General features: G+C 41.9%; 1 protein-coding gene across 3 annotated transcripts in view; it reads left to right on the top strand.

Moving 5' to 3' along the window:
- Positions 1–4,175: 4,175 nt before the first annotated feature.
- The window catches only part of LOC133554737 (thymocyte selection-associated high mobility group box protein TOX-like), a 249,231-nt gene continuing 226,674 nt past the window's right edge, over positions 4,176–26,732 (top strand). Inside the window, exon 1 of one of the 3 annotated variants that reach the window (XM_061903830.1) lies at positions 4,176–4,699. In XM_061903830.1, coding sequence (XP_061759814.1) covers positions 4,595–4,699 — 105 coding nt within the window. In that variant the 5' untranslated portion in view covers positions 4,176–4,594. The remainder of the gene's footprint in view (positions 4,700–26,732) is intronic. The other 2 variants (XM_061903831.1, XM_061903829.1) reach the window with 2 other exon arrangements.

Raw genomic sequence — 26,732 nt, 5'->3', positions numbered from 1 at the left:
GTGTTTGCAGAGCGGCCAGCCTAAAACGCAAGTGTCAGGGACAGACGCAGAAGGGGAGAGTTTTGCAACAAAGTTCTAAAGCTTAATTACATATCAAATGTTTCAGATTGTAGGTGTGTTTTTTTGTTTTTTTTACTCTTCACGTTCATATTTGGCTGTCTTTGTTGCATTTTTGTTGCGTTTCGCTTGATTGTAAAACATGTCGATTGAGAGGGGGTGTGACGTTTGTATGTTGTCAATAATCAGTGTTTTATCGGTCATAGTTAATATTATAAATCCCACATTTCTTATTTTCATGTACATTCTGGGTCTGTCATTGTCATGATCTGTGGTCTAGATCATGCTTTGTTTAGTTATGTTTTGTTAGTTTTGGACACGTTTAGTTCCTGTTTTGACATCTCCTGAGTTTGGTTTGGTTGCCATGGCAGCTTATTGTTTTCACCTGCCTCTGGTGTACAGGACGCTCACCTGTGTCTAATCAGAGGCACTATTTAAGCCTGCTTTTGCCAGTCGGTTGGCTGGCGTCATTGTTTGATTCATGCCGTGTCCACGTAAGTTTTGTTACCTTGCCAAGTAAGTCTTGTTTGTTCATGCTGCAGTTAGTAAGTTTTTCTTCATCCATATTTATGCATCGTATGTTCATTTATTTATTTACTTCATCATGCATTCTGTCAGTTGTATTTGATTTATTACTGAATACGAATATATATTAACTCAGCTGTTACACGTTATTAATTCTTCTCTTTCCCTAAAATAGTCACACGGGCGTTTTATAGGGGCTGTTTGCTCAAAGTAACATTTTTTAAACCAGAAAATATAACAAGAACACCCCCGGCTATATTATGTTACCATTAGTGGTTGAGAGAACATATACCAAGTGTTAGTTTAGCATCCAGTCCGATCGGCACTTTTTTCCTTTTGCTTGTTTTCTGTTTTTTGGTACTTTGCGTTATTTTTGAGAATAAATCAGTTTTTTACCTGAACGCTGCATTACCGTCTGCATTCCTGGGTGAACGACCCTGCATATAGATGCGACCCAAACGTGACATTCAGTAAAAAAAAACTAAAATCCCATTCTGTTTTTTTGGAGGCGGTCTGTTATAAAGTTTTTAGCATTCAATCAGACATTATTGTGAAGTTTTGTTCCTAAAAATAGATATACCGGCCCCCAGACACATTTATTTCTCAAAATGTGCCCCCACCGCCGAGTCAAAATAATTACCAGGTCTGTTTTATTGGGGCTGTTTGCTCAAAGTAACATTTTTTAAACCCGAAAATATAATAAGAACACCAGTGCGATCGGCACTTTTTTCCTTTTGTTTTGTTTTCTGTTTTTTGGTACTTTGTGTTATTTTTGAGAATAAATCATGTTTTTACCTGAATGCCGCATTACCGTCTGCATTCTCCCTGAATGTCAGACGTGACATTCAGTAAAAAAACAAACTAAAATACCATTCCGTTTTTTAAGGCGGTCTGTTATAAAGTTTTTAGCATTCAATCAGACCTTATTGTGAGGTTTTGTTCCTAAAAATAGATAAATCGGCCCCCAGACACCTTTATTCCTCAAAATTTGGCCCCACCGAGTCAAAATAATTGCCAGGTCTGGTTTAAAGTCCATCCATCCATCCATTTTCTACCGCTTGTCCCGTCCAGGGTCGTGGGGGGAGAGGGGTCGCTCAAACCTATCTCGGCTGCATCCGGGCGGAAGGCAGGGTAGACCCTGGAAAAGTCGCCACCTCATCGCAGGGCCAACACAGATAGAAGCACAACATGCACACTCAGGGCCAATTTAGTGTTGCCAATCAACTTATCCCCAGGTGGATGTCTTTGGAGGTGGTAGGAAGCCAGAATACCCGGCGGGAACCCACCCAGAACATGCAAACTCTACACACAAAGATCTGGATTGAACCAGTCCTGGGATTGAACCCAGGACTGGTTTAAAGGCCTACTGAAATGAGATTTTCTTATTCAAACGGGGATAGCAGGTCCATTCTATGTGTCATACTTGATCATTTCGCGACATTGCCATATTTTTGCTGAAAGGATTTAGTAGAGAACATCCACGATAAAGTTTGCAACTTTCGGTGCTAAGAGAAAAGCCCCGCCTCTACCGGAAGTCGCAGACGATGACGTCACATGTTTGATGGCTCCTCACATATTCACGTTGTTTTTAATGGGAGCCACCAACAAAAAGTGCTATTCGGACCGAGAAAACGACAATTTCCCCATTAATTTGAGCGAGGATGAAAGATTCGTGTTTGAGGATATTGAAAGCGACTGACTAGAAAAAAAAGGAAGAAAAAAAAAGTTTATAAAGAAAAAACGCGATTGCATTGGGACGAATTTCGATGTTTTTAGACACGTTTTCTAGGATAATTCTGGGAAATCCCTTATCTTTCTATTGTGTTGCTAGTGTTTTAGTGAGTTAAATAGTACCTGATAGTCGGAAGGGTGTCTCCATGGGTGTCTTGACGCGCAGTGTCTCAGGGGAGTTGACGGCAGCTATGGACGGCACAAGCTCAGCTTTTCTCTGGTAAGAACTGACTTTTTAACCACAATTTTCTCACCGAAAACTGCTGGTTGACATTTGGTAGGGATCCATGTTGGCTTGACCGCGCTCTGATCCATAGGAAAGTTTCACCTCCAGGAATTTTAACAAGGAATCACTGTGTTTTTGTGTGGCTAAACGCAAAAGCAGGCGTGTCAAACTCATTTTAGATCGGGGGCCACATGGGGAAAAATCCATTCCCAAGTGGGCCGGACTGGTAAAAATACGGCATGATAACTTAAAAATAAAGACAACTTCAGATTGTTGTCTTTGTTTGAAAATAGAACAAGCACATTCTGACATTTTACAAATCATAATGTTGTTGTTTTTTTTTTAGTCTTACATGTTGCACTTAATAGTATTCTATCTTTGTCGTTATTTGTATTTTCTGAATAAATTATGTGACAATGTTCATCAGTCAACTCGTTGGTGTTGATTTTCAGTCTATCGAGGTAAAAGAATTATATCAAAATCAAATAACATTTTGTTATTTATGTAGTTTGATTAATTTTCTTCGACTGATGTACTAAATTGGCCCGAGTGTGTGAATGTGAGTGTGAATGTTGTCTGTCTATCTGTGTTGGCCCTGAGATGAGGTGGCGACTTGTCCAGGGTGTACCCTGCCCTCCGCCCGATTGTAGCTGAGATCGGCGCCAGCGCCCCCCGCGACCCCAAAAGGGAATAAGCGGTAGGAAATGGATGGATGGATGGATGTACTTAACATTGTGTGGTTTATTTTGTACATATGTAGCATCAACTACAAAGATACAAAGAATTGCCATTACGACGTCCAGTGGACACATTTAGAACAGCTTCATTCAAAAATTTCAGGTTAATTTTTTTATACTTAGCAAACTCATCCCGCGGGCCAGACAAAACCTGTTCGCGGGCCTGATCCGGTCCCCGGGCTGTACGTTTGACACCCCTGGGCTAAAGCTTCCCAACTCCATCTTTCTACTTTGACTTCTCCAATATTAATTGAACAAATTGCAAAAGATTCAGCTACACAGATGTCCAAAATTCTGTATAATTATGCCGTTAAAGCAGACGACTTTTAGCTGTGTGTGTGTGCAGCGCTCATACTTCCTAAAAACCTGTGACGTCTTGCGTACACGTCATCATTACACGACGTTTTCAACAAGAAACTCCCGGGAAATTTAAAATTGCAATTTGGTCAACTAAAAAGGCCGTATTGGCATGTGTTGCAATGTTAATATTTCATCATTGATATATAAACTATCAGACTGCATGGTGGGTAGTAGTGGGTTTCAGTAGGCCTATAAAGTCATATCCAACAATTGCGACAACGACTTTTTACTGTCAACTTAGTGTCATTTTTTAATGATTTGTGCTGGTGATGTGCCTCTGTATTTTTCAACGCATAAAAATGTGCCTCGGCTCCAAAAAAAGGTTGAAAAACACTGTAGTCTTCAGCGGCACAATTGCACAGAGAGAGTGAGGGGCATTCTTAGCCTTCCTGCAGCAGCAGCAGCACACTAAAGTATACACACTATATACACTCACACACACTCACACACTATACACTACATTTGCGGCTAATCAGCAGTGCGCAGTTGCAGAAAGGAGCACACGGTTGCCAAGGCAGCCAAGCAATCTCCCCTCCCCTTTTTCTCTTTTCCTCTTTCCCGGGTATTATCGGCAGAGGTCGCATGGCAGAGAGGGAAGTCCGACCACTTCTGTGCTAGTGCGAGAATATGTGCACAACAAAGCCAGTGTGAGCGCACCGAGCCAGAGCGACGCACGCAGAAAGAGGCCGAGACTTATTCAAAAGCCAAAGACTCGTTAAGTTTTGGAGCGTTTGACTTGATTTGTTGTGGAATACCGGGATCGAGTTTTTTTTTTTTTGCCAGCACGTGTAGTGCATCCATGACAGTCTGAGCATCGCCGCAGCACTTAGGAGTGCACCGACAACTTCTTTCTTTCTCTCCCACTCTCTCTTTTCTCCTTTTTTTCCTCCCGGTCGAGACAACAGTTTTGAGTCCACGCTGGGAGTGATTTGATGCGTTCAGGCTCGCTCAACCTGAGATGGACGTGAGATTTTACCCTGCACCCCCGGCCAATGTGGGTTCATGCTCCCTACCTGCTGACCCGACTTGCTTGAGCTCGCTGGACTATTACCACTCCAACAAGGTAAATTACACGGCGAATTCCACCGAAACATGTGTTTTGTTTGTTTGTTTGTTGTTGTTTTAGTTTGCTTTACGCGCCGTTTCATTCGCGTCCGCCGGCTCAAAGAGCGCTTTCAAGATCCGAAAAGTGACTTTTGCTATCACATTATTTAAAATTCGGTGTAACTTTCCCTTCTCATGTCCTCTATAATTATTTCCCATTATACACTTCAGCCCAACTACACAGAACCTGTTGTAGCAGGGGTGTCAAACGTACGGCCCGCGAACAGGTTTTGTCTGGCCCGCAGGATGAGTTTGCTAAGTATAAAAAAATTAACCTGAAATTTTTTAATGAAGCTGTTCTAAATGTGTCCACTGGACGTCGCAATAGCAATTATTTGTATCTTTGTAGATGATCCTACATATGTACAAAATAAACCACACAATGTTAAGTACATCCATCCATCCATCCATCCATTTTTCTACCGCTTATTCCCTTTTGAGGTCGAGGGGGGCGCTGGCGCCTATCTCAGCTACAATCGGGCGGAAGGCAGGGTACACCCTGGACAAGTCGCCACCTCATCTCAGGGGCAACACAGATAGACAGACAACATGCACATTCACATTCACACACTAGGGCCAATTTAGTGTTGCCAATCAACCTATCCCCAGGTGCATGTCTTTGGAAGTGGGAGGAAGCCGGAGTACCCGTAGGGAACCCACGCATTCACTGGGAGGACATGCAACTCCACACAGAAAGATCCCGAGCCCGGGATTGAACCCTGACTACTCAGGACCTTCGTATTGTGAGGCAGACACTAACCCCTCTGCCACCGTGAAGCCCAGCCCTGGTACTAGCCAGTAATAAATAATAAGTACTGCAAAAAATATAGTAATTTAGAAAAATCATTTGGTTTATTTATTCACATTATTTCTGTTAATAAAGTTACGATCTTCAAAAATCAGTCGAGAAAAATGATCAAACTACATGAATAACAAAATGTAATCTGATTTAGATAAAATTCTTTTATCTCGATAGATTGAAAATCAACACCAACGAGTTGACTGATGAACATTATCACATAATTTATTCGGAAAATACAAATAACGACAAAGTTGGAATACTATTAAGTGCAACATCCATCCATCCATTTTCTACCGCTTATTCCCTTTCGGGGTCGCGGGGGGCGCTGGCGCCTATCTCAGCTACAATCGGGCGGAAGGCAGGGTACACCCTGGACAAGTCGCCACCTCATCGCAGGGCCAACACAGATAGACAGACAACATTCACACTCACATTCACACACTAGGGCCAATTTAGTGTTAAGTGCAACATGTAAGACTAAAAAAAAACAACATTATGATTTGTAAAATTTCAGAATGTGCTTGTTCTATTTTCAAACAACGACAACAATCTGAAGTTGTTTTTATTTTTAAGTTATCATGCCGTGAGTTTACCAGTCCGGCCCACTTGGGAGTAGATTTTTCCCCATGTGGCCCCCGATCTAAAATGAGTTTGACACCCCTGTGTTGTAGGCTCCAGCTTGATGTGCTCTCTTCTTCCATTAATTAGATCAGGGTGTCTAAAATGCGGCCCGGGGGACATTTTTGGCCCGCAGCTCGAGTTTTATTGGCCCATAATATGTAAAAATAAAGAGCAAAAGTACATAATAAATGACAAAAAAGCTAAAAATTGTAGTTTTTTTGAATTTTTAAATGTATGTATATCAGGGGTCTCAAACTCAATTTACCTGGGAAACACTGGATGTAGAGACTGGGTGAGGCTGGGCGGCGAGAAAATATTTCTTAAAATATATATTATTAATGTCTTTATTTTTATTTTCAACACAAAATAAAATCAAAATATAAATGAACAAAATGAGAATCAAGTAATGTGAGGAAATGCAAATTAAACAATAAAAAAAACAAATAACGGTTTGAATTGGTCCAGGTTATCGGGTACTGTTATTACTGACGGACAGGTGTCGCAGTGTGACTGCAGCCAGGCACGTAAGAAAACTCTCGTCTCCATGGCGTTTCTGTCGCTTTCGCTCATTTGCCGCTTTTCCACTAACGCAGGGGTAGGCAACCCAGAACGTTTTTTGAGTGGGGGGGCTCGGTGTGGGGGGCTCGCTGTGGAGTTTACAGTTACGGTAGCACAATTAGTCCCGTACGGGCTGTACCAGACTTACCACACCGTGATTGGTAGATTCCTTCAGCTCCGCACACAACGCTGTCAAGCAACCCTTCATGTAAAACTTGTGAGCCGTGCTAACAATAAACTTTTATAGTAAGATGGGGGCCGGAGAGCATATAGAATGCGCCTGCCTTGAATTACTGCCGGGTCAAACTCGCTTCCCAAAATAATTAGCGCATGCTTAGTAATACCGCATGGTAAAACTCGTGACGTCACGAGTGACACTTCCCCTGTCATCATTTTCAAAATGGAGGAGGCTGATTTCAATACCGCTAATTTGAAATCGCATAAAGGGAAGAAGATTAAGAGCTATTCAGTAGGATTTAAGGTCCAAGCTTACATCACACTCAAATTTTTACTGCATACCTTTGGTAAGTGCCAAAGTGAAAAGAGGTTTTAAAATAATTAGCGCATGCTTACTTTTACCGCATGCCTTTGGTAAGCGCAGGACTGAGAAGAGGTTTTAAATTAAATACCGCCCCGGTGGCAATTCAAGGAAATACGGTATATATATGTGTGTGTGTGTGTATATATGTATGTATGTATATATATGTGTATATATATATATATATATATATATATATATATATATGTATATATATATATATATATATATATATATATATACATGTATCCATCCATCCATCCATCATCTTCCGCTTATCCGAGGTCGGGTCGCGGGGGCAGCAGCCTAAGCAGGGAACCCCAGACTTCCCCATCTCCAGCCACTTCGTCTAGCTCTTCCCGGGGGATCCCGAGGCGTTCCCAGGCCAGCCGGGAGACATAGTCTTCCCAACGTGTCCTGGGTCTTCCCCGTGGCCTCCTACCAGCTGGACGTGCCCTAAACACATCCCTAGGGAGGCGTTCGGGTGGCATCCTGACCAGATGCCCGAACCACCTCATCTGGCTCCTCTCGATGTGGAGGAGCAGCGGCTTTACGTTGAGCTCCTCCCGGATGGCAGAGCTTCTCACCCTGTCTCTAAGGGAGAGCCCCGCCACCCGGCGGAGGAAACTCATTTCGGCCGCTTGTACCCGTGATCTTATCCTTTCGGTCATGACCCAAAGCTCATGACCATAGGTGAGGATGGGAACGTAGATCGACCGGTAAATTGAGAGCTTTGCCTTCCGGCTCAGCTCCTTCTTCACCACAACGGATCGATACAACGTCCGCATTACTGAAGACGCCACACCGATCCGCCTGTCGATCTCACGATCCACTCTTCCCCCACTCGTGAACAAGACTCCTAGGTACTTGAACTCCTCCACTTGGGGCAGGGTCTCCTCCCCAACCCGGAGATGGCACTCCACCCTTTTCCGGGCGAGAACCATGGACTCGGACTTGGAGGTGCTGATTCTCATTCCGGTCGCTTCACACTCGGCTGCGAACCGATCCAGTGAGAGCTGAAGATCCCGGCCAGATGAAGCCATCAGGACTACATCATCTGCAAAAAGCAGAGACCTAATCCCGTGGCCACCAAACCGGAACCCCTCAACGCCTTGGCTGCGCCTAGAAATTCTGTCCATAAAAAGATTGTTCGATGTGGTAAAGCCGCAATGTTTGAAGCATGATGTGGCGAAGGATGACTGGAAATGTATTTATTCTTTCAAATTTGACATACAAATTTAATGTGCTGCATGGAATTGCGTGTTCTGTAACTTTAATGTTATCTGAACATGCAACACATACATACATTTTTTTTGTTGAAATAAAAATAAATACTTAAATATCTGCTTGTCAGCCTGACCTATGATTTCAAAGCAAGTTATAGATGAATTTGTACATTAAAAAAATTAATACTCAAATGCACAGGCCATTTTGTAATGATATCATGACTTAATATTCCTATATTTTAACTGCGATATGGTCCTTAATGAAAACAAGTTTGACACCACTGATCTAATGCGATCCAATACAAGATATTAATTAAAACTTGTACCTTTACAAAGATAGGAGTGCTCAGTTTCTCATATGAGAAAGAGTTCCGGTGTATTCTTTGCCGGAGCATGATCTTTCAGAGCGTGCAGGTGTGCCTAAAGCAGTGACCCGCGCCAATACAACCAAATAATAGAATACAAATGTTTGTAGAATAGAATGGACTTTATTGTCATTATATTTACATATAACGAGATTAAGGAGTCCAACTTAAGGTGTGGTAGTGGTAACATATATGGGGTAAAAATAAATTACACAAGAGGTAATAAAGATAAAACTAAGGATTGAAATAAACAGACTACTATCCAATAAAAGTAATAAGAATTTAAATTAATTGAAAGACAATTGTGCACTGTGTTGTCACTCACCCCGGCTGCAGTGTCATTTTTGGGGTCGTCCGCGCCGATACAACTGTACACCCGACCCTCTCCTGAAGACTACATTCACTTTTCACATCAAGAAGAACGATACACAACACGATCGGTGTGACTGTGTGGGCAATGGAAAGTGTAACCCAACGGAACATTCCAGTAAGTAAGGTGGCGGTAAAGATCAGGCGTATGAGCCGTCATGGATAAGAAAGTGTTTGGTTGGGTACATATTTTCAGTGAAATCGCTCGTTTGTCGGCGTCTTCTTTTTTGTGGGTCAACTGATTTAGGATCATCCTGCATGTTGGATAATCCCAAGAATATGTTGAGTGCATGAATACTGGAAACAAAGCCTCTGGAATGGACTAACACTACTCAAGGGTTGATGAAAGAGCAGAATAAGGCCACAGGTGTGGGCATCATAGCAACACATAATGGTAACACTGTTAAATTCGTTAGTCTTTTAGCCTTTGGGATGTTTTATAAGCTACGGTACGAGCCTTGCATATTCATGTGGCTTACAGATGGTTTCTATGAGCTAATATTGACAGTCAATTTGTTGAGCACACCAACACGTAGCATTGCATGAATACATACATGCGCACAACAGGGATGAGCCTAATTGGATCAAGCGAGCAAGTACCCGTATTTCAGTTTTACAGCGTGTTTATTTGCAGACCTGCTCTCCGTGGCGTGGACGCAGGGCTGATGCGACCGCAGGCCCACTTTCAAGTAATTAGCAAGTTTATGTGACAGCGAGCACGTGCTCCACTGCCTGCCGCCATGCTTTCTGACTCCGTCCCACTACTCATTTTAATGCAGCAGCTGCTTTCATTCATAATGATTTGCATGCATGCTGTTACTGTAGATTGGAAGTGACTCTTTTTATCCACCCACCTTCCTTTTTCAATAGAAGCATTTTGGATGAAAAGAGTATTAAACACTTATTCTCACACTTTGATCTTTCATTTCTCATCATAATTTGGATCAGCACAAAACTGTGCTCCTGTAGAGAGGGCCACATCAGGCTTTAACCCATTTATTGCCAGTCATGCATTAATCAAGATATATCCAAAGTATGCAGCAATTAGGGATGCGTGATACGGCCTAAAATCTATATTGTGATATACAAACCCCGTTTACATATGAGTTGGGAAATTGTGTTAGATGTAAATATAAACGGAATACAATGATTTGCAAATCCTTTTCAACCCATATTCAATTGCATGCAATACAAAGACAAGATATTTTATGTTCAAACTCATAAACTGTTTTTTTTTTTGCAAATAATAATTAACTTAGAATTTCTTGGCTGCAACACATGCCAGAGTAGTTAGGAAAGGGCAATTTCAGCACTGTGTTACATCACCTTTTCTTTTAACAACACTCAATAAATGTTTGGGAACTGAGGAAACTAATTGTTGAAGCTTTGAAAGTAGAATTCTTTCCCTTCTTGTTTTATGTAGAGCTTCAGTCGTTCAATCAATCAATCAATCAATCAATGTTTACTTATATAGCCCTAAATCACTAGTGTCTCAAAGGGCTGCACAAACCACCACGACATCCTCGGTAGGCCCACATAAGGGCAAGGAAAACTCACACTCAGTGGGACGTCGGTGACAATGATGACTATGAGAACCTTAGAGAGGAGGAAAGCAATGGATGTCGAGCGGGTCTAACATGATACTGTGAGAGTTCAATCCACAATGGATCCAACACAGTCGCGAGAGTCCAGTCCAAAGCGGATCCAACACAGCAGCGAGAGTCCTGTTCACAGCGGAGCCAGCAGGAAACCATCACAAGTGGAGGCGGATCAGCAGCGCAGAGATGTCCCCAGCCGATACACAGGCAAGCAGTACATGGCCACCGGATCGGACCGGACCCCCTCCACAAGGGAGAGTGGGACATAGAAGAAAAAGAAAAGAAACGGCAGATCAACTGGTCTAAAAAGGGAGCCTATTTAAAGGCTAGAGTATACAAATGAGTTTTAAGGTGAGACTTAAATGCTTCTACTGAGGTGGCATCTCGAACTGTTACCGGGAGGGCATTCCAGAGTACTGGAGCCCGAACGGAAAACGCTCTATAGCCCGCAGACTTTTTTTGGGCTTTGGGAATCACTAGTAAGCCGGAGTCCTTTGAACGCAGATTTCTTGCTGGGACATATGGTACAATACAATCGGCAAGATAGGATGGAGCTAGACCGTGTAGTATTTTATACGTAAGTAGTAAAACCTTAAAGTCACATCTTAAGTGCACAGGAAGCCAGTGCAGGTGAGCCAGTACAGGCGTAATGTGATCAAACTTTCTTGTTCTTGTCAAAAGTCTAGCAGCCGCATTTTGTACCAACTGTAATCTTTTAATGCTAGACATGGGGAGACCCGAAAATAATACGTTACAGTAGTCGAGGCGAGACGTAACAAACGCATGGATAATGATCTCAGCGTCTTTAGTGGACAGAATGGAGCGAATTTTAGCGATATTACGGAGATGAAAGAAGGCCGTTTTAGTAACGCTTTTAATGTGTGACTCAAAGGAGAGAGTTGGGTCGAAGATAATACCCAGATTCTTTACCGTGTCGCCTTGTTTAATTATTTGGTTGTCAAATGTTAGAGTTGTATTATTAAATAGAGTTCGGTGTCTAGCAGGACCGATAATCAGCATTTCCGTTTTTTTGGCGTTGTTCAACAGTCCGGGGTCTCAGCTGTTGTATTTTACGCTTAATAATGCGCCACATATTTTCGATGGAAGACAGGTCTGGACTGCAGGCGGGCCAGGAAAGTACCCGCACTCTTTTACTATGAAGCCACGCTGTTGTAACACATGCTGAATGTGGCTTGGCACTGTCTTGCTGAAATAAGCAGGGGCGTCCATGAAAAAGACGGCGCTTAGATGGCAGCATATGTTGATCCAAAACCTGCGTGTACCTTTCAGCATTAATGGTGCCTTAACAGATGTGTAAGTTACCCATGCCTTGGGCACTAATACACCCCCATACCATCACAGATGCTGGCTTTTGAACTTTGCGTAAATAACAGTCTGGATGGTTCGCTTCCCCTTTGGTCCGGATGACACAAGGTCGAATATTTCCAAAAACAATTTGAAATGTGGACTGGACTCGACAGACCACAGGACACTTTTCCACTTAGCATCAGTCCATCTTGGATGATCTCGGGCCGTGAAAAGCCGGTGACGTTTCTGGATGTTGTTGATAAATGGCATTCGCTTTGCATAGTAGAGCTTTAACTTGCACTTACAGATGTAGCGACAAACTGTATTTAGTGACAGTGATTTTCTCAAGTGTTCCTGAGCCCATGTGGTGATACCCTTCAGAGATTTGATACATTGCCATCTGTGGGATCGAAGGTTACGGTCATTCAATGTTGGTTTCCGGCCATGCCGCTTACGTGGAGTGATTTCTCCAGATTCTTTGAACCTTTTGATGATATTATGGACCGTAGATGTTGAAATCCCTACATTTCTTGCAATTGCACTTTGAGAAATGTTGTTCTTAAGCTGTTTGACTATTCGCACATGCAGTTGTGGACAAAGGGGTGTACCTTGCCTCATCCTTTCTTGAGAAAGACTGAGCATTTTTTGGGAAGCTGTTTTTATACCCAATCATAGCAATCATTACTACGGATAATTTGATCAAAAAACATAAACATAAGATCATTGTCTCTCAAAACGTTGTTAGTTAATGATATCATCAGAGACAACAATCTTAACGTCATCGGTCTCAGCGAAACCTGGCTTAAACCAAACGACTTTTTTGCGCTAAATGAGGCATGTCCTCCTAACTTTACACATGCGCCTATTGCCCGTCCTCTTAAAAGGGGTGGGGGGGTCGCACTAATATACAACGAAAACTTTAACCTTAGTCCTAACATAAATAATAAATATAAATCGTTTGAGGTGCTTACTATAAGGTTTGTCACACCGCTGCCTCTACACCTGGCTGTTATCTACCGCCCCCCAGGGCCCTATTCGGACTTTATCAATGAATTCTCAGAGTTCGTTGCTGATCTAGTGACACACGCCGATAATATAATCATAATGGGGGACTTTAATATCCATATGAATACCCCATCGGACCCACCGTGCGTAGCGCTCCAGACTATAATTGATAGCTGTGGTCTTACACAAATAATAAATGAGCCCACGCATTGCAACGGTAATACGATAGACCTAGTGCTTGTCAGAGGTATCACCGTCTCCAAAGTTAGGATACTCCCGTATACTAAAGTATTGTCCGATCATTACCTTATAAAATTCGAGGTTCAGACGCATGTTCGTCAAACTAATAATAATAATAACTGCCATAGCAGCCGCAACATTAATACGGCCACAACAACAACTCTTGCTGACCTACTGCCCTCGGTAATGGCACCATTCCCAATGTATGTGGGCTCTATTGATAACCTCACTAACAACTTTAACGACGCCCTGCGTGAAACCATTGATAACATAGCACCGCTAAAGTTAAAAAAGGCTCCAAAAAAGCGTACCCCGTGGTTTACAGAAGAAACTAGAGCTCAGAAATTATTATGTAGAAAGCTGGAACGCAAATGGCGCACGACTAAAGTTGAGGTGCACCATCAAGCATGGAGTGATGGTTTAATAACTTATAAACGCATGCTTACCTTAGCTAAAGCTAAATATTACTCAAATCTCATCCACCGTAATAAAAACGATCCTAAATTTTTGTTTAGTACGGTAGCATCGCTAACCCAACAAGGGACCCCTTCCAGTAGCTACACCCACTCAGCTGATGACTTTATGCAATTCTTTAGTAAGAAAATTGAAGTCATTATTAGAAAGGAGATTAAAGACAATGCGTCCCAGCTACAACTGGGTTCTATTAACACTGATACGATTGTATATACGTCGGATACCACCCTCCAAAATAGTTTCTCTCGTTTTGAGGAAATAACATTAGAGGAATTGTTACAACTTGTAAATGGAATAAAACAAACAACATGTGTACTTGACCCTCTTCCTGGGAAACTGATCAAGGAGCTCTTTGTATTATTAGGTCCATCAGTGCTAAATATTATAAACTTATCAATTTCCTCGGGCACTGTTCCCCTAGCATTCAAAAAAGCGGTTATTCATCCTCTTCTTAAAAGACCTAACCTCGATCCTGACCTCATGGTAAACTACCGACCGGTGTCTCACCTTCCCTTTATTTCAAAAATCCTCGAAAAAATTGTTGCGGAGCAGTTAAATGAACACTTAGCGTCTAACAATCTATGTGAAACCTTTCAATCCAGTTTCAGGGCAAATCACTCCACGGAGACAGCCCTCGCAAAAATGACTAATGATCTATTGCTAACAATGGATTCTGATGCGTCATCTATGTTGCTGCTCCTCGATCTTAGCGCTGCTTTCGATACCGTCGATCATAATATTTCGTATCAAAACACGAATTGGTATGTCAGACTTAGCCCTGTCTTGGTTTAACTCGTATCTTACTGATAGGATGCAGTGCGTCTCCCATAACAATGTGCCCTCGGACTACGTTAAGGTAGCGTGTTGAGTTCCCCAGGGTTCGGTCCTTGGCCCTGCACACTTCAGCATCTACATGCTGCCGCTAGGTGACATCATACGCAAATACGGTGTTAGCTTTCACTGTTATGCTGATAACACCCAACTCTACATGCCCCTAAAGCTGACCAACACGCCGGATTGTAGTCAGCTGGAGGCGTGTCTTAATGAAATTAAACAATGGATGTCCACTAACTTTTTGCAACTCAACACCAAAAAAACGGAAATGCTGATTATCGGTCCTGCTAGACACCGACCTCTATTTAATAATACAACTCTAACATTTGACAACCAAACAATTAAACAAGGCGACACGGTAAAGAATCTGGGTATTATCTTCGACCCAACTCTCTCCTTTGAGTCACACATTAAAAGCGTTACTAAAACGGCCTTCTTTCATCTCCATAATATCGCTAAAATTCGCTCCATTCTGTCCACTAAAGACGCTGAGATCATTATCCATGCGTTTGTTACGTCTCGCCTCGACTACTGTAACGTATTATTTTCGGGTCTCCCCATGTCTAGCATTAAAAGATTACAGTTGGTACAAAATGCGGCTGCTAGACTTTTGACAAGAACAAGAAAGTTTGATCACATTACGCCTGTACTGGCTCACCTGCACTGGCTTCCTGTGCACTTAAGATGTGACTTTAAGGTTTTACTACTTACGTATAAAATACTACACGGTCTAGCTCCATCCTATCTTGCCGATTGTATTGTACCATATGTCCCGGCAAGAAATCTGCGTTCAAAGGATTCCGGCTTATTAGTGATTCCCAAAGCCCAAAAAAAGTCTGTGGGCTATAGAGCGTTTTCATTTCGAGCTCCAGTACTCTGGAATGCCCTCCCGGTAAAAGTTTGAGATGCCACCACAGTAGAAGCATTTAAGTCTCACCTTAAAACTAATTTGTATACTCTAGCCTTTAAATAGACTCCCTTTTTAGACCAGTTGATCTGCCGTTTCTTTTCTTTTTCTCCTATGTCCCACTCTCCCTTGTGGAGGGGGTCCGGTCCGATCCGGTGGCCATGTACTGCTTGCCTGTGTATGGGCTGGGACATCTCTGCGCTGCTGATCCGCCTCCGCTTGGGATGGTTTCCTGCTGGCTCCGCTGTGAACAGGACTCTCGCTGCTGTGTTGGATCCGCTTTGGACTGGACTCTCGCGACTGTGTTGGATCCATTATGGATTGAACTTTCACAGTATCATGTTAGACCCGCCCGACATCCATTGCTTTCCTCCTTTCCATGGTTCTCATAGTCATCATTGTCACAGACGTCCCACTGGGTGTGAGTTTTCCTTGCCCTTATGTGGGCCTACCGAGGATGTCGTCGTGGTTAGTGCAGCCCTTTGAGACACTAGTGATTTAGGGCTATATAAATAAACATTGATTGATTGATTGATATAATTTTTATTTGTGTGTTTGAATATGTTTATCTTCTTCCATTTTAACTGTAAACATTGTAGAATGTTTTTTTAATGAATGCAAATTGGTTGGTCAGTTTGCTTCACTTCCGGTTTATGTGAAGAAACGCAAGTTAATTTCCTGTTGTACGGTTATGTTCAATGTGAATAAGGGCTGGGCGATATGGCCTTTTTTTAATACCTCTATTTTTAGGCCATATCGCGATACACGATATATCTCGATGTTTTGCCTTAGCCTTGAATGAACACTTGATACATATAATCACAGCAGTATGATGATTCTGGCACACACATTCATGTAATTTCCAAAACAGTAAGTGCAAGATTGTCAGGGACATTTTAAAACAAACTATGAGTGCACTTTTGTGCATGATGTCACTAAGATGACATGTCAACACAACACTAAAGTGCACTTTTTGTACAGAACACCACTACAATAGTTTAAAACAAATAAAGTGCACTTTTGTGCATGATTTTGTGGGGTGTGGCACCGAATGGAGATGTTGAAATGCGGAGTAAGCACTCTTCATTCTCTAGCAGGTGACTTCTCAAATGATGTTAGATATTAGCAGTAATGCTACTTTTTGTAGCAACACTTTACCACCACAGTTGACAAATTACGGTTGTCTCTTCGACATATTCCCACTTGAAGTCAAACCACCGCCAGACGATGGAGCCCCTGCGGTTTTTCTTGGGAATTAATTCTTCCTTCATTGTTTACCCGATTTGCACATTCTTCTTCTTGTATTACCACTCGCAACACTCCTGCTAGCATCACAGCTAACGTTACCCATGCTCCTACCTTTCTGCTCCGCGAGGGCGTAGACGTATGTGACGTATGACGTGACAGTATATGACGTGTGTAAGAAGGTGCGCTTGCTGTCTGTGAGAACGAGAGACAAGAAAGAGTGATACAAGCCCGTAGTGTAATACCCGCAGCTAAAAGCAACTGCGTGAGAACGTATACTCGAATATCACGATACAGTCATTTTCTATATCGCACAAACCCGCGATAAATCGGGTATATCAATTTATCGCCCAGCCTTAATGTGAATACTGTATCCTAGTTGTTTAGATCGTAATGTGTTTATACAAGGTTAGACTGGGGTCTGACCATTCCTATTGGGAAAAGCCGTTAATGTCTCTCGTTCATGTTAGCATTTAAGCTAGCAAACTAACGCTAATCCTTTAATAAATTGATCAACGTGCAGTTATCGATCAAAGTTTTTTAATCATTTCAATTTAATATGGTAATACTAACCTTACAGAGGTTATCATTACTGTTTAAGTGCATGTAGTAGAGTTAGTGCTCTGCCTCTTGCAGCCGTGACATTTGGCAATTACCGACGCTGGAGAAGTTACCGACTAAATTTTCATTTATCGTTCAGTTAGTTTACTTATCGACTATCGAATATAACCCTACCAACAATAGCTCTCCATACTGGTTATGCGTATTTAAACAGAAACATAATTGTTCCTTCTTCAGTACATGCTCCAACCCTCTGCAAGATTTACTGTAAATCAATATACGCATAATGAAAACACAACCCCCCCTTTGGTAATAATAATAACATTGCCTTTATGATGTATTGCAATTGAGTGCAGGAGAAAAGAAGCATAAAATGAACAGTGGAGGCTACTTCAAGTGCAGGATGAGATGATTCAGAACGATCCATAAATAACTCTGAAGATTTCTACTTCACTACTTTTCAGCGCACACTTCATTTTCACTATGCATTTATGTCTTTTTATCTCCATGGCGCTCGCTCGCCCCGCCGGGTAGAATTTATACAGAATAATAGTTTCACAGCAGCTTTTGAGCTCTGATAATATGAAACTGTGTCATTTGTTAATGCTGTCTGCTGCCTCACGGGCTGCATTGCTTACATGTATTACTCATGTGATGCGCCACCCCAGAAAAAAAAAAAAAGCTTTTTCTTTTTCTTTTTCAGAAAGGGCCAGATTCATGTATTTGTCTTGTAACTGTGCAGGGGATATTTTGTGTCATGCTCCCTTTGGTTGAAGGGAACACAATTGTCTGCTCCTTTATTTGAATACCTTAATCAAACAGTGCTGACTGCTGCTCGAGTAATGCACTGACTCCAGTACCAGAGAGAAGGCCCAGTGTTTATATACTCAGGCCCCACCCAGCTCATATATCCTCCCCAACAAATGATATCTGCCTTGATAGGACATGACTGAAGAGCTGAAGCTTTGTTGCCTGGTGGTCCTCGCTGCCTCCGATAAGTTGCGGAATGATGCGCTCCATTTGAATTCCTTATCTCGCTCCCTGTTTTTTATTACAGGCCTGCCTTTTGTGCACGTGTGTGTGCACGGTGCAAAGGTTTGATTACTTTCAATTTACATATTCAGACCGTCATGCTTGTGTCAATGGACGCGGACATGCGATTAGATATTTTTTGAAGGAACAGTATGGTGATCGTTAGGGGTGTAACGGTACAAAAAAATTTCGGTTCGGTACGTACCTCGGTTTAGTGGTCACGGTTCGGTTCATTTTCGGTACAGTAAGAAAACAACAAAATGTAAATTTTTTGGTTATTTATTTACCTAATTTGTAAACAATGGCTTGATCCTTTTAACATTGGTAACACTATAATAATTCTGCCCACGTTAATCCACATATAACTGCCTCAAGTTGTTGCTTAGATGAAAACAAATGACACAACTTTTCTTCTACATATAAAAAGTGTAACATTAAACAGTTTCAAGTCAACTCATCATGCTTGATTTATTACAGCATTGGGGAAGCCTGTAGTTGATTTTTTATTATGTTAATGTTATATTTGTATCAACAGGTGATAGCAGGGACCCTGCCATTCAAAACTAGGCTGCTACATTACTAATGATTAATGTAACTATAGCTGAAAAATAGTACAATAGCAATAGGAGAGATTATTCAACCCTAAAAACCATGGAGTTCATGTAGGCTTTATGATGCACTTACATTATTATATACATTATCAGAGACAGAAACTCTTCATTTAACATAATGTCCTTTTTTGCTGCTTCAACATACCTCAATCATCACTGTCCGTAACACGCACACACACACACACACACACACACACACACACACACACACACACACACACACACACACACACTCACACACACACACAGACGCACACACACACGCACACACCACAAAAAGAGCTAACGTTACGCTAAAAGCTAACTAGCCTTCACCTAAAGCCAGGACTGCGAGTGAGCTGAGCCGCAGTTTGTTTCTAGAAGGTCAACGGGCTCATAGTGATGTTTAGAAAGTAGTTGACTTGGAAGTTTTTCGTATAATTTGGGGAGAGTCCGTTGCTCCCCTGCTAAAGACTTATCTGCTCGAGGCTAAAGCGCTGACTAGATGTGCTCCAAATACGCACTGCTGATTGGCTTGTTATCGCTACTGTTGTAACCAATCAGATGGTTGTGTGTGAGGGACAATGCAGGGTGCTGTGCAGGAGACAGAGGCAGAACGGAGCGGAGCAGCTTGTTAAGACTTTAGAATAGGCGGCTACTTCACATGTTCGTGTGGAACTCGTTCGGTACTCCTCTGCACCGAACCGTAACCCCCGTACCGAAACGGTTGAATACAAATACACGTACCGTTACACCCCTAGTGATCGTATATAACTACAAGTGGTTGGTCGATCTTTATTTTAAGTTGGTGGACTACTTCCTGGTCCTTGTAGGTCAGGGGTGTCAAACGTAAGGCCTGCGCAACAGGTTTTTTCCGGCCCGCATGATGAGTTTGTCAGGTATAAAAATTAGTTGCTTTTTATTTTTAAACGTAAGAAACTGCTGTTCCAAATGTGTCCACTGGATGTCACAATAGCAATTCTGTTAGGCAAACAAACGGTTTGTACCGGGGACAAGCAAAAGGTACATAGTAAAGGGTGACTGTAGCTCCTCCTCCTCCTTGACCCACAAGAAACTTAAAACCTGCCGTTTTATGTCATCGGCTTTGAACACATCGTCATTTGGCACCCTCCTTGCCCCAAAATGTCTCTGTCAAACACTAGAAACGTGAATTTAACCCTCTTGAATCGTTTTTACCTCCGTTTCTTACGGTTTGTTGAGTTAAGCACTGCATTCAATCCAGAAAGACTGTGACTTAAAGTTTAATCCTGGCTTTGTAACTACACTGAGACGAAGTCCAAGCTCATTGTGTTTTTGAAGCTGCACCAATTTTTTCAGAATTCTCAACAAACTTGATATGTCCAGAGGATTATTGGTGATTTGTACGTTTTCATAATGTGCTTGTTCTATTTTTGGTCAATGTAAAACAAAGAAAACAACCTGGAGTTGTCTTTATTTGTAAGTTATCATGCCATACTTTTACCATTACGGCCCACTTGGGAATAGATTTTCCTCTACACGGCCCCTGAGCTAAAAGGAGTTTGACACCCGTGTAGTAGGTAGTACCTTTGTGATTCTTAGAAGGATTTTATGATTCTTTCCTTGGTCTATGCGCCACTCCAATGTGTTTATTGTATAACCTTGGTAATCCTGTAACTGATCCTACCCCACTATTTACCATGTCAAAACGACCAAGTACTGTATTTATTACTGCTTTTGCTCCCGTCTGCAAGGCAACCAGATGGCTACAATGAGAATGGAATTTAGTAATCTCACAGCAACCTCTTTCAAGGCCAACTAACCCTAATATGGTTTGGCACGAAATGATATACGGTAAATTCCCAGATAACCACTTTATGCATGTGCCCCAATTGTGTTTTTTAGTTTAGTCTGTTTTAATTACACATTCAAAGTTGCATTGGAATAATCTCCTGTTTACAAATTCACAATCCAACATGTCCAAAAAGGAGTAGGAAGAAGCAGCCCTTCCCATTTTCCCTTTCACATACATATTCATTGACTTGGAAACTCGAGGGTTTCTCAATTAGGTGTACAGTAGACCTCTAACAAGGCCAAACGTTCCAGAATTCTAAACCCTTTAAAAAGATGATGCTCAAAAGTTGGATTCTAGTGAAGTTACCAGGGATGGGCATATTAATCATTCAGTTACAGTACATTTGGAAAAGTATTTACTTTTTACACTTTGTTATGTACAACATTATTCCAAAATGGAATAAATCCATTTTTGTCCTCAAATTTCTACAGACAATACCCTATATTGACAATGTGAATTGTTTATTTTTTATATTTTTGCTAATTTATGAAAATTAAAACAAAACAAAAATAACATGTACATAAGTATTCACATCATTTGCTTAATACTTGGTTGATGCACCTTTGGCAGCAATTACAGCCTCAAGTACTTTTGAATACAAGCTTGGCACAACTATCTTTGGGCAATTTTGCCCATTCCGCTTTCCAACGCCTTTCAAGCTCTGACAAGTTGGATGAAAAGCGTTGGGTTTCATCCTAGATGTCACTGTACATTTACATTTAATTAATGCATGATGGTAAAAATGCTGTCAAATATACTTTTCTTGACCGAAAATAAAGAACAACAAATTGATGGGAGCTATGAAAACTTGCAAGCAGAACTCCAATGCAGTTGCACCTCGATACATCATACTTCAAACATTGCAGCTTCATTACAGCGCTGATTTTTTTTGTTGTTTTTGTATTTTTTAAGGCATATTCAGCATTTTTTTGGTCCTAAATGAAGGATTTCAAGCATTAAAATGTCGAAATAAACTAAAAAGATCAATACTACAGTAGTATTGGTTACTAGAGGAGACCAAACCAGTCAGAGGGTGCGCTTTAGCTGATGGTCATTGACTTGTGTGAGTGCTAGATCAGGCAGCATTTGTCAGTGCATAACTGCAAGCTAATCAATGGCTAACATGGCTATTAGGCTAGTTGTATGTACATATTGCACCATTATGCCTCTTGTGTAGGTATATTTGAGCTCATTTGTAGTATAATTTAATTGTCTCATGACAAATTATCTGTGTGTAACATTGGCTGCATTTCTTGTTTGTGTGCCATGTGTTGCAAACCAACAGCTACACCTTTGGGGCATTAAAAAAAGCCAGTCTCTTCCATTCTGGAAGAGACTGGCTTTTTTTAATGCCCAAAGGTGTAGATGTGGTTTGCAACCACATGGCACACAAACAAGAAATGCAGCCAATGTTACACACAGATAATTTGTCATGAGACAATTAAATTATATACAAATGAGCTCAAATATACCTACACAAGAGGCATAATGGTGCAATATGTACATACAACTAGCCTAAATAGCATGTTAGCATTGATTAGCTTGCAGTTATGCACTGACCAAATGTGCCTGATTAGCACTCCACACAAGTCAATGACATCAGCAAAGCGCACCTTTGTGCATTCAGGCACAGCACAAAATGTTTGGTGGACAAAAAGACACAAAGAAGGAGTGGAAGATTTTACATGTAAACAAACTGTTGTGTCACAGGTGAGTTCAAGAACCGCCAAAATTAGTACGACAAAACGATGTTCGCCAAATACTCATATTAAACATATTTAACAGTGGGCTTTCTAACAATTGGGAAAGTTTGTGTCATGTTCGTCCTCAAACAAAATACATACTAAAAAAAATGTTCCCCCCATCTTTTTCATTTTCAATCCTTTTTAAAAAATGCTCCAGAGAGCTGCAAGGGTGGCACAGTTTGTACAAACCTCCTTAGAAGAGGTACCAAGTGAAGCGGTGGCACCGTGACACTGCAATAGTGTTTCGCGTGTTCACTGTTGTCGCTTTTAGCTAATGACAAGCTCTGTGGCATGTGACAGTGAGGCTCAAACAGAGAGAATCAAAGGATGAGTGAGAGTCAAATAGGTTGAAGTAATCAGTGGCCTGGTATGTGGACCCTGTGCGTGCCTGTGCGTGCATGTGCGTGTGTGTGTGTGTGTGTGCGTGTGTGTGTGTGTGTGTGTGTGTGTGTGTGTGTGTGTGTGTGTGTGACCAGCCTTTCCACAATGGTATGCACGGCCTTCCTCTGCACAGGACTATGAAAGCAATTGTGATTGTGATTCCGGAGTCAGCAAAACGCTTGAATGGTCCTGAGTTAGCATGACTGACACACACACACACACACACACACACACACACACACACACACACACACACACACACACACACACACACACACACGCACACACACACACGCACACACGCACATACAGAAAGTGGGGAGAGGGGGTGTATGAGCACAAACAGACACTACATCATATTCCCCACACTCTGACACCCAGAGGAGGTTTTTATTAGGGACTCTGACCGAATGAAATATTTATTGAAACCATTTCAATAAAACTGGAATCGGCGCTGACATGGTCACACAGTCTGAACTTTCCTTCTTCTCCTTATATTTCCACCTCGGTGACTTCATTTTATCTGCTTTACTTGTAATGTCGCCTCCATAAAGTAACAAAAAAAAAAAAAGATTTTGAGTTCATTTGTAGTGTGTGCTTTGACAAGATTGTCCACTCTGCGAGAAGGGCGGCATGAATGCATTGGAAAAAATGTGGCCAGGGGTCAGGCTGTGAATGTGTATATATATATATGTGTGTGTGTGTGTACATATATATATAATATATATATATATATATATATATATATATATATATATATATATATATATATATATATATGTATCAGTGACGAGCGGTGAGGTTCATGGCTGGTGAGGCACTGACCTCATCACAGTCAGATTTATAAACATATATGAACCCTATAGAGCAGTGGTCCCCAACCTTTTTGTATCCGCGGACAGGTCAACGCTTAATAATTTGTCCCGGACCCCGGGGGGGATCCTTTTTTTTTCTTTCTTTGTTTTTTTTTTTTTCTTCTTTGTCATGAAAAAGGGACGTTTTTGTCATGAAAAAGGGAGGTTTTTGTGATTGGTGCACTAATTGTAAGTGTATATTGTGTTTTTTATGTTGATTTAATAAAAAAATAATAAAATATTTTTTTTTTATTTTAATTTTTTTTTTAAATAAAAAATTCTTCTGCGGCCCGGGCCGCGCACCGGTGGTTGGGGACCACTACTATAGAGTATCACCATTTGATTGGCAGCAGTTAACGGGTTATGTTTAAAAGCTCATACCAGCATTCTTCCCTGCTTGGCACTCAGCATCAAGGGTTGGAAGTGGGGGTTAAATCAACAAAAATGATTCCCGGCTGCTGCTGCTCACTGCTCTCCTCACCTCCCAGGGGGTGAACAAGGGGATGTGTCAAATGCAGAGGACAAATTTCACCACACCTAGTGTGTGTGTGTGACAATCATTGGTACTTTAACTTAATTTAGCAGGTACTTTATCTAATATAATATAGTATAAATAGATTACATTTATTATTATCATTATTAGCGATAATACTGCTAACATTAACAATATTAAATAATCACATATATGTACAAAATAACAAACACGACAGTACACAGTGATGTCACTATGACAGGTGTAACAGCGCACCAGCGGCAGTGTTCAATCATTGTCTTTACTGTAGCATAAAAAATGCAGATGGCCTTAAAATGCCACAATACTCAGTCACCATATTTAAGTACCCAAAATAAAGACTCGACATAAATATAAATTCAATCTGATCAGAAACATTGGAGGAAACGAGATTAAAACCCGATGCTAACCGCCCATAGAAAATACATGGGTACGGCATAATATCTCAACATCGACACACTCTTTCATCGCAACTCGGCCCTGATGGTCGGCACCTATAAGTTTACAATTAGTTGTAAATGTTGGACGGTTGTTTCTGCGGTTGCACTACTTCGGCCTAGCCGAGTAGTGCACTAATGATCTCTGGGATCACTAGCGCCCTCTACCACCAGGAGGCCGGAGAACAGGAGCCTCACATTGTACGTCTTCGCAGCAGTTTTATGATTGCCCAGCACAAAAAATACGTTACACACATTCAGTTGTTGACAAAATACACTGTACATTATATACCTCAGCTAACTAAACTACGGAAATGTGTAATATAATTCATTTAGCAATACGGTCTCACTGCACCTCAGACAGCAGTTAGCTGAGTCATTGCGCAATCAACGGGAGGCTCAGCTGGCTGTGACTCACCGCAAGTAATTCTCAGTATTTGAACGGCAAATGTAAACAATTAAGCGATTTTGAATAAAAAATAATTTAAAACTGGTTAAGTTAAATGGAAAATAACTTTATAGTATAATCACTGGATACAATAGCAATATAATATATATTTTTTCTTTTTACATTTTTTTTTCTTTCCATAATATATATATATATATATATATATATATATATATATATATATATATATATATATATATATATATATATATATATATATATATATATATATATACAGTATATATATCCATATCCATCCATCCATCTTCTTCCGCTCATCCGAGGTCGGGTCGCGGGGGCAGCAGCCTAAGCAGGAATGCCCAGACTTCCCTCTCCCCAGCCACTTTGTCCAGCTCTTCCCGGGAAATCCCGAGGCGTTCCCAGGCCAGCCGGGAGAGATAGTCTTCCCAACGTGTCCTGGGTCTTCCCCGTGGCCTCCTACCGGTCGGATGTGCCTGAAATACCTCCCTAGAGACGCGTTCGGGTGGCATCCTGACCAGATGCCCTAACCAACTCATCTGGCCCCTCTCGATGTGGAAGAGCAGCGGCTTTATTTTGAGCTCCTCCCAGATGGCAGAGCTTCTCACCCTATTTTAAGGGAGAGCCTCGCCACCCGGCGGAGGAAACTCATTTCGGCCGTTGTACCCGTGATCTTGTCCTTTTAGTCACGACCCAAAGCTCATGACCACAGGTGAGGATGGCAACGTAGATCGACCGGTAAATTGAGAGTTTTGCCTTCCGGCTCAGCTCCTTCTTCACCACAACGGATTGATACAGCGTCCGCATTACTGAAGACGGTGCTCCGATCCGCCTGTCGATCTCACAATCTACTCTTCCCTCACTCATGAACAAGACTCCGAGGTACTTAAACTCCTCCAGTTGGGGCAGGGTCTCCTCCCCAATCTGTAGATGGCACTCCACCCTTTTCGGGGCAAGTACCATGGACTTGGGCTCATTCCGGTCACTCCACACTTGGCTGCGAACCGATCCAGTGAGAACTGAAGATCCCGGCCAGATGAAGCCATCTGGACAACATCATCTGCAAAAAGCAAAGACCCAATCCCGCGCCCACCAAACCGTAACCCCTCAACACCTTGACTGCGCCTAGAAATTCTGTCCATAAAAGTTATGAACAGAATCTGTGACAAAGGGCAGCTTTGGCAGAGTCCAACCCTCACTGGAAACATGTCCTACTTACTGCCGGCAATGCGGACCAAGCTCTGACACTGATCGTACAGGAGTAAACCGCCACAATCAGACAGTCCGACACCCCATACTCTCTGAGCACTCCCCACAGGACTTCCCTGGGGACACGGTTTAATGCCTTCTCCAAGTCCACAAAACACATGTAGACTGGTTTGGCAAACTCCCATGCACCCTCAAGGACCCTGCCGAGAGTATAAAGCTGGTCCACAGTTCCACGACTATCCGGCGTAGCCTCCTCTCCAGTACACCTGAATAGATCTTACCGGTAAAGCTGAGGAGTGTGATCCCACGATAGTTGGAACA

Source organism: Nerophis ophidion, linkage group LG06 (assembly GCF_033978795.1).
Source record: "Nerophis ophidion isolate RoL-2023_Sa linkage group LG06, RoL_Noph_v1.0, whole genome shotgun sequence".
In the NCBI taxonomy this organism is placed as follows: domain Eukaryota; kingdom Metazoa; phylum Chordata; class Actinopteri; order Syngnathiformes; family Syngnathidae; genus Nerophis; species Nerophis ophidion.
This window is presented reverse-complemented; position numbering and strand designations above follow the sequence as displayed.